Raw genomic sequence first — 17,086 nt, 5'->3', positions numbered from 1 at the left:
CTCTCTCCTCTCTCCTCAATCTCACCTCTCTCTCTCTCTCTCTCAATCTCTCTCTCTCTCTCTCACTCTCTCTTCTCTCTCTCTCTCTCTCTCACTCTCTCTCTCTCATCTCCTCTCTCATCTCTCTCTCACTCTCCTCACTTCTCTCTCTCTCTCTCTCTCTCTCTCACTCTCTCTCTCTCTCTCACTCTCTCACTCTCTCTCTCTCTCTCACTCTCCTCACACTCTCTCTCTCTCTCTCTCTCACTCTCTCACTCTCTCTCTCTCTCACTCTCCTCACTCTCTCTCACTCTCTCACTCTCTCTCTCTATCTCTCTCTCTCTCTCTCCTCTCTCTCTCTCTCTCTCTCTCTCCTCACTCTCTCCTCTCTCTCTCCTTCTCTCTCTCTCTCTCTCTCTCTCTCTCTTCGGTGTGTGCGGGCGTGCGCACAAGATAACGCACAAGTCCCGATTTTCACCTCTTCTTCCGCGTTTAAGATAGTTTGAATGTGTAAATTGGCAAGATATAAAACACGTCCAAGTTAAATTCAAATCAAATGAAACTTTAACTCTATGGTGGTTAAATTTAACAGTTGATCCGTACGGATCACAGATCAACTGCGATCCGCTCCACCCCGTGTATCAAGCGCTGAGGAAGATCCGGAACTGAAATTCAGAAATGATAACGGGCTTTTCACTTCCGACACGCACGACCAATCACAACAGACTGAGCCACCCAACCAACCAATCAGAGCAGAGCAGGCTCTCAGAAAGAGAGACTGAATCTGCGAACGAACCGTTTTCAGACTCTTTGAGAAATGAGGTGATGCTGCAAGGAATATTATGAGAAAAGTGTTTTTTTTTTACCTTGGATGCATGTAAACTTGTTGTAGGAGACTCCAAAAACAATTAGGAACCTTTAAAATAGCATAACACGCACTTTAACATACTCAAATGTGTATAATGCACTGCTTCAGAGGAATTCAAGAAAATCTGATCTAATGTTCAAAAAGAAAGCTAGACATTTTACTACATATTTAACTATTTTCAAACTCCTAAAAAGTTCTGTATATTTCCGGGACAAAATGGAGGAAAAAAACAATCCCAGATTTGAAAAGTGGTTTCTGACTTTGTACTGTATGAACATACAAAAAAAGTATACAGTTATGCAGTATATACATACTTTCACATACTGTTGCGCAACACTTTTTGTAATATTGAGCATTCAGATGTTCTACTGATTGAGCCTCCAAAGACAAAGATCAAGTTCTGTTATAAGGTCACACAGATCAGTATAAGCAGCTTTACAGTATAAGCATTTCGGGGAATATGTTTAGTAATGCTCAATGGCTCTCCACTGCATGCCGTTATAGATCAAACTAACTGAGATGTGCGCTGAGATGTGCGCTGTTCAATAGCAATTATACATTATGTAAAGCTGTTTAAAAGGAAGGGCCTGTTTCGGGATGACAAGCCTGAATGCAAAATCACTCTCATCTACATCCTGTTTTTCCAAGTATAAATATCACTTACAAAAGGCCTTTGATCGCCTTCCTCCCTTTCATACGATTCATACGAGTCCTGCAGGTCTCAAGCTGACAGCACACACTCCTGCTGTTTTTAATTCAATTCAATTTCTGTTCCTTTCATTTCCACATATATGCAATTACAGAGTTTGTTTTATTATTATTTTTTATCTGGTATATCCTAAACATTATGTGTCAGTACTAAAAGATCATGCAAGCAAAAGTACAGCATTGTAGTTCATGACTGATGTCAAAAATAAGACATAACTGAAAACTTATAAACGGAGGGGGTCGCGAGCTCTCTATAACTTGAATGTTCAAAGTAGAACAAGTTTAAAAGAAGAAATCTTGGATATATTTAGAAGGACCTCCACAACATCAATAAGGCTGAATTTAAGATGCACTTTCAAGTTTGCCGGTTTTAATATCATTTAGGAAATCACTGCAACTGTGAAACTGTAGTGTTGCTTCGGTGCGTTCAAGTGCTCCTGGGAAGAGTGTGTTTACGAGGTGGGAAGTGTGTATGTACGAGGTGGGAAGTGTGTAAAGTGTGTATGTACGAGGTGGGAAGTGTGTATTTACGACGGCAGGTGCGTTCAAGTCATTTCGTCTGAGCAAGATGGCACTTTCTCTTCATTAACTACACTAAAATACAGAAAATGAAGAACAAAGAATGAACAGTACATCATGTGTTTTGCTTTTTTATGTTTTTAATTCATTATGAAGCCACGATAAACTGTTACGTATTATTTTAAAATTAAAATGCTAACACATTTTGTGCAGGTAATTAGTTAATTTCATGTAAATAAGAAATGCGTGGCAATGTCCCTGCTACAGTAAATATCTATAATTATTATGGTTTATTGCCATGTTTCTCGCTGACACGCCCCAATCATAAATTCTGAACTTAAAAGAAAATCCCGAGTTTACAACTTTGTGGTGCATGGCGTTCATGTGCTTTCAGCTTATTAATATGATCTTTTTCCAGCATGAGTTGAACACACCATTTATTAATCACTGACTGAGAAAACACTAATTGACTTAACGACTTAAAGCGTTAGTTCACCCAAAAATGAAAATCATTCGTTCCAAACCCATAAGACTTTTGTTCATTTTAGAAACACAAATTAAGACATTTTTATTAAAATCTAATGGGGGGGGGGGGGGGGGGGGGGGGGGTCTCTAAGTTTTTATTAAAAATATCTTTATTTGTGTTTCTAAAATGAACGAAAGTCTTATGGGTTTGAAACGACATCAGAGTGAGTAACTGATGACAGACTTTACATTTTTGGGTGAACACTCTCTCTTCATGAAACTGCAATGCCAACCCACTTCTGTGTGATGTATTTGTGAGCGAAAGACATGTGATGGTATTATTTAGGGTGACCATATTTTGATTACCAAAAACCAGGACACTCGGCCCGGCAAACAGATACTCAAATGATACTCAAGTTTACTCAAAGATGCCTTATTAATTTCAATACATTTAAAGTAGGCTATGCCTCCTCTGTATGGATAGAAAATTGTTATATTACAAGACACAAATTCAGATAGGCTTCCCAGAGGTTACTCAACATGTTTTATTATATATTTATATCTTTAGTTTTCTTCCTCTTTATCCTGTTTTTCTTCCTCATCCTCCTTGTTTGCCCATCTATATTTTGCTGTAGAGCTGATCATTCCCATCAGTTTTTTGAAAACCAGGACATTTTCATCATTATAAAAAACAGCCAGGACGGCCAGGACAGGACGTGAAAACAGGACTGTTGGTCACCCTAGGTATTATTAGTTTTCAGGAATTATTAGGTTGGGGAAAGGGAATCTAATATGACAAGTGATTGGAAGGAGAGACTGAAGAAAAAGTGTTAGGCTTTGTGACTTCAGCCAAAAATGAAAGTTGGTGCAGATTTGCAGATTAGCACCGCATTTCTTTAAATCACAGATGATGAATCATGCATAATAAAAGCAGGGATGTGTATTAAAGGGGTCATAACATGGATTTTTTTAAGCTCAAGCACGTGCAGTAAAGTGAACCTGCCTCTGTATCAGTGTAGACAGCATCAGGCATTATAATTTCATGAATCATTTGATGCGACGCTCGCATCCAGTGTACAAGTCAGCCGTTGATCGATTGAACGCCAGTGGGGCCATAGCCAGGGGTTCATAATCACTGAGGTCCCAAATTTGATCTAGTTAGGGGGGTTTGGGGACATACTGATCAGAAACATTGATTTCTTGATCTACATCTGTGCATTTTAAGACATTTGAAAGCAAAAATGGTTAAGAAATAGCTCTAAAAACCATGTGAGTGAGCAGTGTTATTTGTCAACTCCTGCTCTCTCCTCATCTCCATCACTCTTTACTTTTTCTCTCTGCCTCCTTATCTTGCCCTGTCTCTTCCCCGTCTTTGACTTATGGTCTTTTGATTTTCATATGTGGGACAACTGATATATTAGCCTACTTAGCCCTGGGGTGCCTCAGGGCTCAGTGCTTGGACCACTTCTCTTCTCCATCTACATAACATCACTAGGATCTGCCATTCAGAAACAGGGCTTTTCCTATCACTGCACACAACCGTACCTCTCCTTTCAGCCGGATGATAATAAGAGATTCGCATAGAAAATGTCTGTGATGAAGGACCATCACCTTCACTCTTCCTTGCCTACAAAACTGCTTGTGGTTTCGGCCAGCCCAACACTTCATCACAACTTCTCCATTCAGCTAGGCTCATCAACAATAACATTCAGGACGACCAAGAACCTTGGAGTTGTGATTGATGATTCTAGGCCACATTGCTAGAACTCTCTCTGATACATGGACTGCGCTAGATTAAACTGAGAAGGGTCATAGCATGTGCATATTGTTGTCCTACTGTTAGTTTTACTGCTTCTTTTGTTCTCATTTGTAAGTCGCTTTGGATAAAAGCCTCTGCTAAATCAATAAATGTTTATGTATATAAAACCATGTGAGTGGGCAGTATTATTTGTTCTCTCCTCATCTCCATCACTCTTCCTTTTTCTCTCTGTCTCCTTATCTGTTACCTGTCTCTTCCCCTCCTTTGACTTATAGTCTTTTGATTTTCATCTGTGGGACAACTGATATTTACCCTATTTAGCCTTTATGTATATATGCTTATATTTGCCTGTGTGATGTCACAGATCCTGCAATATCCAAACGAGATGTTTTTGGAGGTTGATTAAATAAATGCTTTGTTTATAATGAGAAGGATTGTTTTAAGCTCTGAAACTTGCAGGATGTTTTAATGGCACAAATACCTCTAATGGCGCTTTTCCACCGCACGGTTCGGTACGGCACGCTTTGGCGCATTTCCACCGCACGGTACGGCACGGTTCGGTACGACATGCTTTGGCTCTTTTCCACCGTATGGTACGGTACGGTACGGTACGGCTCGGTACGGCTCACTTGTGGCGCTTTTCCACCGCACGGTACGGTACGGCATGCTTTGGCGCTTTTCCACCGTATGGTACGGTACGGTACGGCTCACTTTAAATGGTACCACCTCTCGAGGTTCCAAGCGTACAGTACTGATACTAAAATGTGACGTGAACACACTGCAGATCACTGATTGGTCAGACAGAATCTTCACTACCAACGTCATTGTATTTGCGAGACATCAAACCCGCTAGATTTAAATAGCCAGTAACAGCCACCGCTGTAGCGCCTGTTTTAAAACTACTTGCTTGACTTGCTTGAAGAAAAAAGAAAGAAAGAAAACTTCCAAAAAAGTAATGGCTTAATCGTGGTCAGTGGACGAAGTGCAGACGTTCCTCTCGTTGGTTGCCGAGGAGCGGACAAACTATAACAGTCAGACTATAATCCCACACACTTTGAAGCGGTACTAACTGCAGTGGAAAAGCGAACCGAGCTAAAGCGAACCGAGCCGTGCCGAGCCGAGCCGAGTCGTACCACGCAGGGGAAAAGCGAACCGAGCTAAAGCGAACCGAGCCGTGCCGAGCCGAGTCGTACCACGCAGGGGAAAAGCGAACCGAGCTAAAGCGAACCGAGCCGTGCCGAGCCGAGTCGTACCACGCAGTGGAAAAGCGAACCGAGCTAAAGCGAACCGAGCTGTGCCGAGCCGAGTCGTACCACGCAGTGGAAAAGCGAACCGAGCTAAAGCAAACCGAGCCGTGCCGAGCCGAGTCGTACCACGCAGTGGAAAAGCGAACCGAGCTAAAGCGAACCGAGCTAAAGCGAACCGAGCCGAGCCGAGTCGTACCACGCAGTGGAAAAGCGAACCGAGCTAAAGCAAACCGAGCCGTGCCGAGCCGAGTCGTACCACGCAGTGGAAAAGAGAACTGAGCTAAAGCGAACCGAGTCGTGCCGAGCCGTGCCGAGTCGTACCACGCAGGGGAAAAGCGAACCGAGCTAAAGCGAACCGAGCCGTGCCGAGCCGAGTCGTACCACGCAGTGGAAAAGCGAACCGAGCTAAAGCGAACCGAGCTAAAGCGAACCGAGCCGTGCCGAGCCGTGCCGAGCCGAGTCGTACCACGCAGTGGAAAAGCGAACCGAGCTAAAGCGAACCGAGCCGTGACGAGCCGAGCCGAGTCGTACCACGCAGTGGAAAAGCGAACCGAGCTAAAGCGAACCGAGCTAAAGCGAACCGAGCCGGGCCGAGCCGAGCCGAGTCGTACCACGCAGGGGAAAAGTGAACCGAGCTAAAGCGAACCGAGCCGTGCCGAGCCGAGTCGTACCACGCAGTGGAAAAGCGAACCGAGCTAAAGCGAACCGAGCCGTGCCGAGCCGTGCCGAGCCGAGCCGAGTCGTACCACGCAGTGGAAAAGCGAACCGAGCTAAAGCGAACCGAGCCGTGACGAGCCGAGTCGTACCACGCAGTGGAAAAGCGAACCGAGCTAAAGCGAACCGAGCTAAAGGGAACCGAGCCGTGCCGAGCCGTGCCGAGCCGAGTCGTACCACGCAGTGGAAAAGCGAACCGAGCTAAAGCGAACCGAGCCGTGCCAAGCCGAGCCGAGTCGTACCACGCAGTGGAAAAGCGAACCGAGCTAAAGCGAACCGAGCCGTGCCGAGCCGTGCCGAGCCGTGCCGAGCCGAGCCGAGCCGTGCCGAGCCGTGCCGAGCCGAGCCGAGTCGTACCACGCAGTGGAAAAGCGAACCGAGCTAAAGCGAACCGAGCCGTGACGAGCCGAGCCGAGTCGTACCACGCAGTGGAAAAGCGAACCGAGCTAAAGCGAACCGAGCCGTGCCGAGCCGTGCCGAGTCGTACCACGCAGTGGAAAAGCAAAGCGAGCTAAAGCGAACCGAGCCGTGCCGAGCCGAGCCGAGTCGTACCACGCAGTGGAAAAGCGAACCGAGCTAAAGCGAACCGAGCCGTGACGAGCCGAGCCGAGTCGTACCACGCAGTGGAAAAGCGAACCGAGCTAAAGCGAACCGAGCCGTGCCGAGCCGAGCCGAGTCGTACCACGCAGTGGAAAAGCAAAGCGAGCTAAAGCGAACCGAGCCGTGACGAGCCGAGCCGAGTCGTACCATGCAGTGGAAAAGCGAACCAAGCTAAAGCGAACCGAGCCGTGCCGAGCCGTGCCGAGCCGAGCCGAGTCGTACCACGCAGTGGAAAAGCGAAGCGAGCTAAAGCGAACCGAGCCGTGACGAGCCGTGCCGAGTCGTACCACGCAGTGGAAAAGCAAAGCGAGCTAAAGCGAACCGAGCCGTGCCGAGCCGAGCCGAGTCGTACCACGCAGTGGAAAAGCGAACCGAGCTAAAGCGAACCGAGCCGTGACGAGCCGAGCCGAGTCGTACCACGCAGTGGAAAAGCGAACCGAGCTAAAGCGAACCGAGCCGTGCCGAGCCGAGCCGAGTCGTACCACGCAGTGGAAAAGCAAAGCGAGCTAAAGCGAACCGAGCCGTGACGAGCCGAGCCGAGTCGTACCATGCAGTGGAAAAGCGAACCAAGCTAAAGCGAACCGAGCCGTGCCGAGCCGTGCCGAGCCGAGCCGAGTCGTACCACGCAGTGGAAAAGCGAAGCGAGCTAAAGCGAACCGAGCCGTGACGAGCCGAGCCGAGTCGTACCACGCAGTGGAAAAGCAAAGCGAGCTAAAGCGAACCGAGCCGTGACGAGCCGAGCCGAGTCGTACCATGCAGTGGAAAAGCGAACCAAGCTAAAGCGAACCGAGCCGTGCCGAGCCGTGCCGAGCCGAGCCGAGTCGTACCACGCAGTGGAAAAGCGAAGCGAGCTAAAGCGAACCGAGCCGTGCCGAGCCGAGCCGAGTCGTACCACGCAGGGGAAAAGCGAACCGAGCTAAAGCGAACCGAGCCGTGACGAGCCGAGCCGAGTCGTACCACGCAGGGGAAAAGCGAACCGAGCTAAAGTGAACCGAGCCGAGTCGTACCACGCAGTGGAAAAGCGAACCGAGCTAAAGCGAACCGAGCTAAAGCGAACCGAGCCGGGCCGAGCCGAGCCGAGTCGTACCACGCAGGGGAAAAGCGAACCGAGCTAAAGCGAACCGAGCCGTGCCGAGCCGAGTCGTACCACGCAGTGGAAAAGCGAACCGAGCTAAAGCGAACCGAGCCGTGCCGAGCCGAGTCGTACCACGCAGTGGAAAAGCGAACCGAGCTAAAGCGAACCGAGCCGTGCCGAGCCGAGCCGTGCCGAGCCGAGCCGTGCCGAGCCGAGCCGAGTCGTACCACGCAGTGGAAAAGCGAACCGAGCTAAAGCGAACCGAGCCGAGCCGAGCCGAGTCGTACCACGCAGGGGAAAAGCGAACCGAGCTAAAGCGAACCGAGCCGTGCCGAGCCGAGTCGTACCACGCAGTGGAAAAGCGAACCGAGCTAAAGCGAACCGAGCCGTGCCGAGCCGAGCCGTGCCGAGCCGTGCCGAGCCGTGCCGAGCCGTGCCGAGCCGAGTCGTACCACGCAGTGGAAAAGCGAACCGAGCTAAAGCGAACCGAGCCGTGCCGAGCCGAGCCGTGCCGAGCCGAGCCGTGCCGAGCCGTGCCGAGTCGTACCACGCAGTGGAAAAGCGAAGCGAGCTAAAGCGAACCGAGCTAAAGCGAACCGAGCCGTGCCGAGCCGTGCCGAGCCGTGCCGAGCCGAGTCGTACCACGCAGTGGAAAAGCGAAGCGAGCTAAAGCGAACCGAGCCGAGCCGTGCCGTGCCGAGTCGTACCACGCAGGGGAAAAGCGAACCGAGCCGAGCCGTGCCAAGCTGAACCGTACCAGCAGTGGAAAAGTACCAAAATATGTCAAAAGACCAAGCAAATTTTATTTGCCATGTCATGACCCCTTTCAGAAAATAAATAAGGTGCATTTTGAGTTCATGTTTATTAAGCTTATCCCTGCTCACTTTTGGAGAGGGTGCAATCAAACAGTCAAAACTATTTTTTAATGAAAAGTAACTAGACCTATTTAGAAAATATACGTTTTAACGTATTACTAATGCTAATACCCAGCTAACAGGGAAGGTTCCCATAACTTTCACTAACGTTATGTAAAAGTTATGTACATGTTAGTAAAAAAAAAAAACATAAAAAAATAACGTTTTTCAAAATTATTGAATGGAATTTTCCTTTAACGTTCACAAGAAAAAACGTTCTTAATACATTAAAAAATACATTTTCAACGTTTAAAAAACATTCAGAAATAACGTTTTCATAACCTAATGGGAATGTTAGCAAAACAATCTAAGAACGTATTTTTATTGGCTGGGAATGATGTCTGAGGTTATGTTGGGTAATGTCACTCTCTATTTTAGTGGTCTATATTTACAGGTCAGCATAGTCACATGCTGTGAGTAAATGTCTTGTAAGTCAGCATATACCTACTGGTTTGCGTGTGGGCGTGAGTTGCACGGAGTGGTAAAACTCAGGTTGGACTCTCTTCTTCACCCTCCTCTTCCTCACGCTCGCGCTCGAGTCAGGCTCGCTCTCGACCAGCGGCTTCTCCTCAGACACGCGCGCGCGCGCGCTTCGCCTCGCATGACGTGGACTGTGACGACATACCTGTCAAACAATGACCATAATATCACTGCATGTCGACTCTGAGTTTTGTTGTATGGTATGACAATGACGATAATTGTTTTTAATGTTTTTTTTTTTCGTTTATTTTCTTCAAGCATTTAGCTTAATAAAAAAATTAAAAAAAAGGTTCAGGAAAAACAAATCACTGCATATCACAAAAACTATGAAATAGTTTATTAAATAGTCCATATCCTAAAATGTTAACATTTCTCTCAATTTAAAAAAAAATATATATATATTTACTTCTTGGTAACATGACATGTTTAGGCCTATATATAAAAAGTAGCACATAGTTATTTTACGGTCACACATGCGCAATGCGCATTTCACGCAGTTTCTTAGGATACAATTTCTCCATCAAGATGAAAGTGACTAGATATCTATCAAACAAAAGGGAACATTTAATGACAAGCTCGTTATTTTTTGAAGGATTTGCTCTACTTTTCTGCTTTCTATGACCTTGACAGATGGAGCAAGAGAAAGAGATTTACCTCAGAGCGAAAATGATGCGGCCGGAAACCAGCTTCTAGAACAAATGGGAATGATTGAAACAAACCCCACATGCATTCAGTCACATTGTGTCTTAGAGATGCTCTTCAAATAACTTTGTCTGGTCTTGAAATAAAGCACACTTTATTAAGTACACAACAACAACAAATGATGAAAAATTAAGGCTCGCGCACTCGCATGCCGCACTCGCGCGCATTGACGACAGGCTCTTTTTAAACCCATACGAAGCGAAGAATGAATGTAAATGTCTAATAAATACTGAGATTGTGCATGCATGTTATCGCAATGACATGCTAGAGAAACACGTATATATAGGGTGGACATATAATGCGACGCGTCTACTCACCACGACTCCTTGAACGCCTCGTTAGCACAGATTTTATGGGAATTTTCTCATTACGGAGTTTCCGATGCCAGCAACAGAGGAACAGAATCGTGGCGACAGTTCCTAGCAAAAGCAATAGCAGCAATAATACACACTGAATACTTAAGGGTCTCAATAAGACCAAAAAAGCCGCAGCAATCATTGCGATGTAGGACAGCCACTCCTACACGTATAGCTTCCTCTCCTTATGTAAATACTATGAAAGGCTATTTCATGCTGTGATGCCTCACTTGTAGGTCCCCGACATATAATCTATCTCATGGTGTCTGTACTTCAGTAATGGACCACAACAAGCCATGACTCAGCAGGAGCCGCTGTTTTTACAGCTCATGCAGGGCATCAGCATCAGCATCAGCATCTGAGCTCAGCAAAGCTCAACAACACAGCGCCTCTGCGACTCCTGCTACACCAACATCTGCATGCATCTGCAAATGCCCACGTGATGTGTCTTTATACACTCTTAACAAATAAAGGGTATTTATTGGCACGAGGTTCCACCAATCTTTAACACCCATGGAACCGTTCCATGGATTGAAAGTCCGTTGGATTTTCAGGTAAGGATTTTTTTATAGTGACTTTTTAAAATGTTCTTCAAACTAAGAAAAATTGGTATTTTAAAGGTGTCATGTCATGGAGTATTATTTTTAATTATTTTAATGTTTAAACTTATATAATGTAAATAAAGCCTTTTGCACATTTCTTTTAAATATTATATATATTATATATTTGGATGTATATATATGCAGAAAATTCTGACCCTCTGTCTGAAATTATCCGTTTTAATGCGCGGCTCCTTTAAGGCTTGTTAGTGAAGGCCATTGCTATGATTGGCTAAAGTCATTGCATTGGAAACTGTCCCTGTCAAAAATGGCACCCTAAGAACTCGTGGTCTTCCTAGAAGTCTGCACTTTCGTGACGTGGCGCTTTGACTGTCACTGTCGGGAAGAAGTCTGGAGCGGAGCTCTCATCAGTGCTCACAAAGTGTGCATTGAGGGCGCCCTTCTGAGACCTAAAATGACAAATGGGACACCCTACGGTCTCATGGACTTAACGGACACATGCACGCAGAAGCAATTGTAAGTCCACAAGACTAAAAGTCCATGTGAAGTGTGCCAAATCGCCCCTACACCCTTAAATATGGCACTATTTGAAGGGACTGTCGTTTGTAGTGGTGTCCGAAACCATAGTGGACGGGTTACCGAGTGCACTCATTCAATCCCACAATACACCGCAATAACGAGTGTACAACTGATGTGTGCTTAACAGCTGAAAAAAACCCATAATGCACTGAGTCGCGCACTGAATGAATTCCCGCGTCTGACCATAAGATGGCGCCACATCTGAATCAATCATCAATCATCCATCCATTTTCCCAACCACGCTGGTCCAGCGTAATATTATATAGGTATACATTCCTTTTTAATTGATTATTGAATTGTTTAATTAAGGTTTATACATGCAAGTTTCCATGAGTTGCAAGTTTGCTATGTTTCAATTAATCATTAAACAGCAAGTATGCAAAAGCGGTTGACCTTCCGGTGCACGCGGTGTCTGAATTCACTAATTTCTTTTATTTCTCTCCTTCAACTATTAGTGGAGTAATAGGGAATAGTGGATGAGGGTATAGGGAGCGATTTCGAACACAGCAAGTGTATAGGCCAATCTGAACAGTGGGCTAGACGGTGTGATGATGTACAACTATTGGTGGATGTCTTGCGCTGGAGGCGGACATATGCAAATGTGTTTGCCTGTGTGACGTCACAAACACTCATATATCCATTTTTGGAGCTTGATTAAATACATGCTTTGTTTATAATAATGGTATGATGTATGCCAGATATATCTTATATTTCAAAAGATCAAGCAAATTTGATTGCCATGTCGTGACCCCTTTAAGAACTGTTGACTGAAAGGTTCTTTGCGGAACCCAAAATGGTTCTTCTATTGAATCACTGTAAAATAATAATAATAATAATAATAAAAAAAAATAAAAAACTTTTGGAACCTTTATTTGACAAACATTAGCATTTGAATAAAATTAGCTTTTTATGCATGTATATTTTTATTTATTTATTTATTTATTTATTTTTCCTTATTTTTTTGCTGTTCGGGTTTGTTTCAATAAAAAATTCAATAAAAAATTCAATAAAGATACAGTATGTTATACAAAAATTGGCTTTGTGGTGAATTCTTTCATTCAGCTTCATGAAGCTGCATGTGGACTTAATTAACACGTTCATTACTAGGACATCTTGAACTATTTTTATTTTTAGTGATTACTCTTCAGCAGACATGTGATTTATCAAAGCCATCAGAATCAGATTCAATGGCAGCGTAACATAAAAATCAGCAATATTGTTTATTAGGCTGCACTGACACTATTGGATGAGAACTGAGCTGAACGATGACATCACTGTTTTCTGCAGTGCATTTAGCTGAATTACAACTAATTTCATATTTAATGATCTTTACCCATGCTATCGAACTGAACTGAATCCGCTGAACAATGACAATATTGTCATTTTAGAGCCTTTTAAGTTACAGCATAACTGAACTTTGCATCATTGAATCATAATTTTCCTGAAAAAATTACTAGAAATACAGTGAAGATGTTTCAAACATTACAGCATAGCATTTTAGTACCTTGTACAATAACATTTTAATGTTATGCTGCTTTATACATTAATTATAAATGGATTCAAGGGCCTACTTGTTAAAAAAAATCATGTCCAACTCCAAAAGATTTTACTGTAAAAATAAGCTATAAGTTTGGCCTTGAGTAATATAATATTAATTTTCACTGTACGGGGAAAATTATACATATTAATGAAAAAATATTTAAAAAATGACGTGTTTTTTATATATTAAATAAGGAACATATATTTTCTGTGTTAGCCATAAATTACTGTGGGACACAGGGGAACCTGGAAAAAATGGCACAATAGTTTCAATGTTACATTTTATTATTATTATTATTATTAAAATATAAACAATAACACGCGTTCACTTGCACGTTGGATGACTTTTATTTTGACAACGTTTCTTCCTTTGACGTCATGACGCTCATTTCCTAACTGCTCTGCTCAGTTTAGCTAATGTTTTGCTAATGTTTTGCTAACTTTGAGACGAGCCAGCATTAGAAACGGTAATAATTTTGCCTTTACAGTGAATTGTTTGTAAGTATTATCGCTGCAGAACTTATTGTTTGATGAGACTTTCTCCCATTCTCTTGTCGACGAGTAAGTTAGTTGAGATTCATGCAAGCTGTTTGCAGGATCGAGAACTCGTTTTCCAATACTAAATACACTTTTAATGACGTAAATTAATTCAGTGCTAGTTACAACATTAAGACGTAACTTACGCAATAATGTATGCATGCAGCACTGAAAAGGCATTTTATATCGCTGTGTTTTGATTCGCAGTGATTGATGTAATGCTCCACCGAGCACAGATGTGATGATGTCTGCCTCTACAGTCATTGAAGATGTGGAGGATGATGTGGAGTTTGTGTCTGTAAGTGTCACTGCCTTGATGTCTAATTTGAGTTATTAGGACAGTTGTGTGGATCTGGGTCTTCTTCTCACTTGAGTGTGTATAGTAAAGCACACTGATTTGAGCATGGTGTTTCAGGAGGGCCCTCTCAGACCAGTGCTGGAGTGCATAGATCTGCTGAGTGACGGAGAGGATGAAGGAGGCATTTCAGCCGCAGACACCGTGAGTTTCTTCACACGCCGTCTAGAATATAAAACTTAAAGGTTTAGGGAAGTTGTTCATCATTTGAGCACCGCCATGTTGTTCCACAACACAAAAAACACATTTGGCAGAATGTCCAGGCTGCTCTTTTCCATCATGTTTCATACAGCCGGTCTCCGATAGCTTTGTGCGAGGTACAGGCTGAGATTTAAGTCTTTATTTTCTGATTTGTATTGTAGCGTTGTGGTGCTTTTGTAACTTAAAGACCCACTGAAGTGCCTTGAAACACGCAGCATTATTCAATGTGTTGACGTAATTTCCCCTGAAACAGGAAGAAGGGGCGGGGCATATCGAACAGCTCCTCCCCTTTTTTTAAACAGCAAATAGCGTTTAGTTTATATCACCGCTCAGAGCTGTTGAGTTCATTAAAGCTGCAGTTTCCTCCTGATCTCTAAATGTTTCTCCTCCTAATCTCCTTCATATCTCTTTATAATACAGCATTCTGTGCAGAAATCTGTTCTGCGACTCGATCACATGATCCGCTCTGTGTGCCGTGTCTCTGAACACTAACGTGACACTAACGTGAAACCAGACTTCATTCGTGCCAATGGAAAGCATATAAATCGTTCCCTTATCCCCAATATAGTGCACTATATGATATTCACCATGTAGAATATAGTAAATATGTGAACAAGTGACTGATTTCAGCCGCAGCTTCAGCAACTGTTTATAATAAGGGGGCGGAGCTTCAGATTCTAGAGAGCATTTGATTGGACAGGAAATCTAATGAGAAGCTGAAATGTAGAGTGATGTCATCAAAATCATTGATCCATATTTGCAGATATTAGGAATATTACGCTTATATCTTTAAAATACGAATTTTGTCATTGTTTTGGAGCACACTCGCTTATAGATAACAGTAAGACTAAGATATTCATACTAAAAGCCAAAAAACGTCACTTTTGATTTCATGGGGACTTTAACCTGTTAAGCTTCAAGCCCATTTTTGAAAAATCCCCAGATATGGCATTCCCAAACTGAAACAGATACAGTTCATGAACCCTTTGTACTAAAAGCACAAGTAAGATCTCATTTGAAAGCTGACACCTGGAAGTTTATTGTAAATGTAGAATTAATTATTGTCATAATGAAAAAAAATAGTTATAAATAGCTTCAAAGTTTTGTAAAGTTATTATACATTTATTTGTATGAAACATCTTCATGAAAATAAAATTGAAGTTGGCATTGTAGCAATCTAGAAATGCACTGCAGCTAAAGCCACATGTCTAACCATGTTATATTTAAAATCTGAAGATGATAAGTCTAAAACTCTGTATTTAGTTCAATGTTTTTCAAGATCATGTCATATGACTTTATTTTGATTAGACTGGTGTTTATTGTCATCTTATAAGCATCTATTCAGTCTATTGCCTCTATTGTTTTGTGATGCAAAAACGAGTCCCATTCAGTCTCAGGCTCCCCTGCACATATTCACACCTCTCCAGCCTGTTTATTGCTCTAAATATGCTTTTCTTTTGTCTGCATTATAATCACTAACGACTAGCAATTCACACTGTTTCAATCCCTCATTTATTTTATAAAAGTTCTCACTTCACAGTGAAACTGTATCAAATGCCCTTTTTGAAAAACGAAACATTTCAGTAAGCATTCTTATTTAGAAAAAAAATCATAAAAATTACATCGAAGTTAGGTAGCAGGTGCTCAGTACTAGCTAGCATGTTAGCTTAGCACACCCTCAATACACGACAATTTATGAGAATAAAACTATGTTTGTGCTCCAACTTACTTTATAGCGCAAGTCGAGTGTTTTAAATAACTTTCTGTAATCTGATTTGGCTTCAGATAAAAAAATCAGATAGAAAATATATTATTTTATTGTATTCTGCACAATTTGAAAGTCTATCTCGATTAGCATTACATTATACATATAATCTATTATTATGAAAATACCTGACATGACTCGAAGAACACAGGTAAATCAAATATCATTGCAATCATGTTTATTGTCTTCAAAACATCTTTATCTGCACTTTACAGCGATCTCGGATAGCTTTGTTTATGAATCACGACTTCCTGAATGTCACATGATTATGGCTCTTCTTCATGTGATCCATATATGGACTTTACTGTGCAACAGCGCCCCAGACTTCAGTATGAATGGATAACACAGTAAATCAGAGTATACAGCGCTCAAAATGATTACATCGACGCATTTGGGTATAAATTCAATAAATATTATTCCTGTCTATAGAAGTCTGATGTAAACCTATGAGAATCTATCAATATTTCTCCAAATCTGCACATGTTTGAGCTAAAAGCCCTGAGGGACGTTGTTTTGTGAATGCTGTCATGACGATCGCACGGGAGTTTTTTTCTGAATGAGAGCAGCTGACGCTCATAATTCATATTAAAGGTAACGACTCATTTTTTTATTTCATAACTCCTGACACAAATTAAGACATAACTGTCACTATAAGTTTCACAGAATACAATAGTGGTCAAATACTGAAACTTGAGTCTTATATCGTTTTAATGATGTATAGTTTGTCAAGTTAATCACATTAAATATGATAGTTACTTTGAACTATTTAAAAAAAAAACGCTTCAGAGCGCCCACGCACTGGTGACGGTTAACAGGTTAAAGCTGGCGTGAAATGGAAGTTGCGATCTTTTTTTCTTCTGTATATTCTCTATATTGTGACGTACAGGGAAATTGCCTTTGGAACAAGAACAAAAGTAGGGCGGGGCTTGATTTTGTCTGTGGGGAATTGATTGGATGATTGGATGGTTGTGGTTTGCTATTGGTGGATCTCATGTGAGTGACAGGTTGCCCCGCCCACAACATATGTAAATGTTGTTTTGCCTTCCACAGAATAAAAAAAAACTCATGTGAGGTTTGAAATGACATGAGGCAGAGTAAATCAGGGCTGGCCAATCCTGTTCATGGAGATCAACTCGTCAGAGTTCACATCCAACCCACCTCGAG

General features: G+C 42.9%; 1 protein-coding gene and 1 long non-coding RNA gene across 4 annotated transcripts in view; one reads left to right on the top strand and one right to left on the bottom strand.

Annotated features, from left to right (window-relative positions):
- Positions 1 to 9,278: 9,278 nt before the first annotated feature.
- LOC130095226 (uncharacterized) lies at positions 9,279 to 10,772 on the bottom strand. The gene is made up of 3 exons (XR_008808063.1): positions 10,348 to 10,772; positions 9,983 to 10,014; positions 9,279 to 9,473 (listed from the first exon to the last, which is right to left on the bottom strand). It is a non-coding gene; the product is annotated as an uncharacterized LOC130095226 (long non-coding RNA).
- A 2,676-nt stretch (positions 10,773 to 13,448) lies between these two features.
- Positions 13,449 to 17,086, top strand: part of znf451 (zinc finger protein 451) — a 29,955-nt gene continuing 26,317 nt past the window's right edge. For 2 of the 3 annotated variants that reach the window (XM_056261912.1, XM_056261914.1), the window contains exons 1-3: positions 13,449 to 13,531; positions 13,809 to 13,899; positions 14,017 to 14,100. In XM_056261912.1, coding sequence (XP_056117887.1) covers positions 13,843 to 13,899; positions 14,017 to 14,100 — 141 coding nt within the window. In that variant the 5' untranslated portion in view covers positions 13,449 to 13,531; positions 13,809 to 13,842. Of the gene's footprint in view, positions 13,563 to 13,808; positions 13,900 to 14,016; positions 14,101 to 17,086 lie in introns of all 3 variants that reach the window. The other variant, XM_056261913.1, reaches the window with a different exon arrangement.

Source organism: Rhinichthys klamathensis, unplaced genomic scaffold (genome assembly GCF_029890125.1).
Source record: "Rhinichthys klamathensis goyatoka isolate OS25496 unplaced genomic scaffold, OSU_Roscu_1.1 h1tg000188l_1, whole genome shotgun sequence".
In the NCBI taxonomy this organism is placed as follows: Eukaryota; Metazoa; Chordata; class Actinopteri; order Cypriniformes; family Leuciscidae; genus Rhinichthys; species Rhinichthys klamathensis.
Note: the sequence above shows the minus strand (reverse complement) of the source record. Positions and strands in the feature narration are given on the sequence as shown.